The sequence below is a fragment of the Penaeus monodon genome, chromosome 20 (genome assembly GCF_015228065.2).
Source record: "Penaeus monodon isolate SGIC_2016 chromosome 20, NSTDA_Pmon_1, whole genome shotgun sequence".
In the NCBI taxonomy this organism is placed as follows: Eukaryota; Metazoa; Arthropoda; class Malacostraca; order Decapoda; family Penaeidae; genus Penaeus; species Penaeus monodon.
The window spans coordinates 46,327,491-46,328,737 of NC_051405.1; the positions used below are offsets into that span (position 1 = coordinate 46,327,491).

The window sequence follows — 1,247 nt, forward strand, 5'->3', positions numbered from 1 at the left end:
TCCGGGTCAAGGATCCTTCACCGGCAAAAAGCCGTTCGAAAGCTCACCCATGATCCTGGTGGGGTAGGAGGGTTTGGGCGCCGGCATGGGGAAGGCGGGGCACAGCAAGACGTCCAGCTGGTTGGCCTTCCACGTCTCCAGGAGGTCGTCGATGTAGTCCTTCCTCTCTCCCAGGACGCGCCAGAGCTGGTACGAGGAGGACGTGTCGCCTGGAAAGCGAGAGCGAGGAAATAGGGGAAAACTGTTTGAAAACATGCATGGTTACATTCGCTGTGCTTTTCACGCCTTCCGTGGGTTAGAGCCACGTAGGTATATTCCACTGCGTTCCATTCCATGCACGCCTCGTCCCACCAAGAGAGCCACTCACTTCGCAGCAGGTCGGCCATGAGCGGGGACTTCCTCGAGACGACCTGCCTTACGACGGCCCTCACGAACCTTGGCGCCGACATCAGCTGCCTGTTGGTTTCCACCGCCTGGTCCAATTGCTCGTTCTCCAGCAGCCTGACGGAGGTCTGTCCCTGATCTGCCGTGAAACAGGCGGTGAGCAGCCGCCATGCCCTCCTGACGCCCGCTGGAGTGAAGGGCACGAGCGTGTGCCCCGCAGCCACCAGCGCATCCCGTGCCTCCGTGACGGCACGGCGGCACCCAGGCGTCACGGGGAATACCTCATCATGGTCGTACCAACCAACGCGGAGGGGCCGGTTCTCTGCGAACAGGTGTCCGCGCCATGAGAGCGGCGGCAACGTCGGGTCCACGCTGTGCATGTGCTCGCCCTCGAGGACGGCCTGCAGCCCCGCCACCACGATGTCCACGTCACGACCCAGCAGGCCAGGGGCGCTCTCCACTGCGGGCCACAGATGCCTATAAGGATGCCTATAAGGATGCCTATAAGGATACCACCCTAGGGGGTTTGCCTATCTCTAAGTCATGTGGGGGATGCCATCGCTCGTTAAAAAAAAAACACGCTCTACAGGGCACAGGAATTAATTAAGGATGAGTGTAATAGAGCAAACAAATTTACGATGCTATTTCTTCGCCTACTGAAAAGCGAGAACGCTCACCTCCAACGGCGCCCCGCACACACTTAGCGAGGCCGCGGCTGCTCACCCTCCCGCTGGTGGGCTTGACCGCCACGACGCCGCAGAAGTGCGCAGGAATGCGCACGCTGCCGGCCACGTCGGAGCCCACGCCCAGCACCGAGCCCCCGCCGCCCACGAGGGCTGCCTCGCCGCCTGGGGCGCGGAGTG

At 61.8% G+C, this 1,247-nt stretch overlaps 1 protein-coding gene across 1 annotated transcript in view; it reads right to left on the reverse strand.

Annotated features, from left to right (window-relative positions):
- LOC119585883 (fatty-acid amide hydrolase 1-like) overlaps positions 1-1,247 on the reverse strand; it is a gene marked incomplete at its 5' end in the record, with an annotated part of 21,120 nt that overhangs the window by 2,534 nt on the left and 17,339 nt on the right. The window contains 3 exon segments of the mRNA XM_037934613.1: positions 48-209; positions 368-844; positions 1,062-1,232. Of these exon segments, the coding sequence (XP_037790541.1) occupies positions 48-209; positions 368-844; positions 1,062-1,232 (810 nt within the window).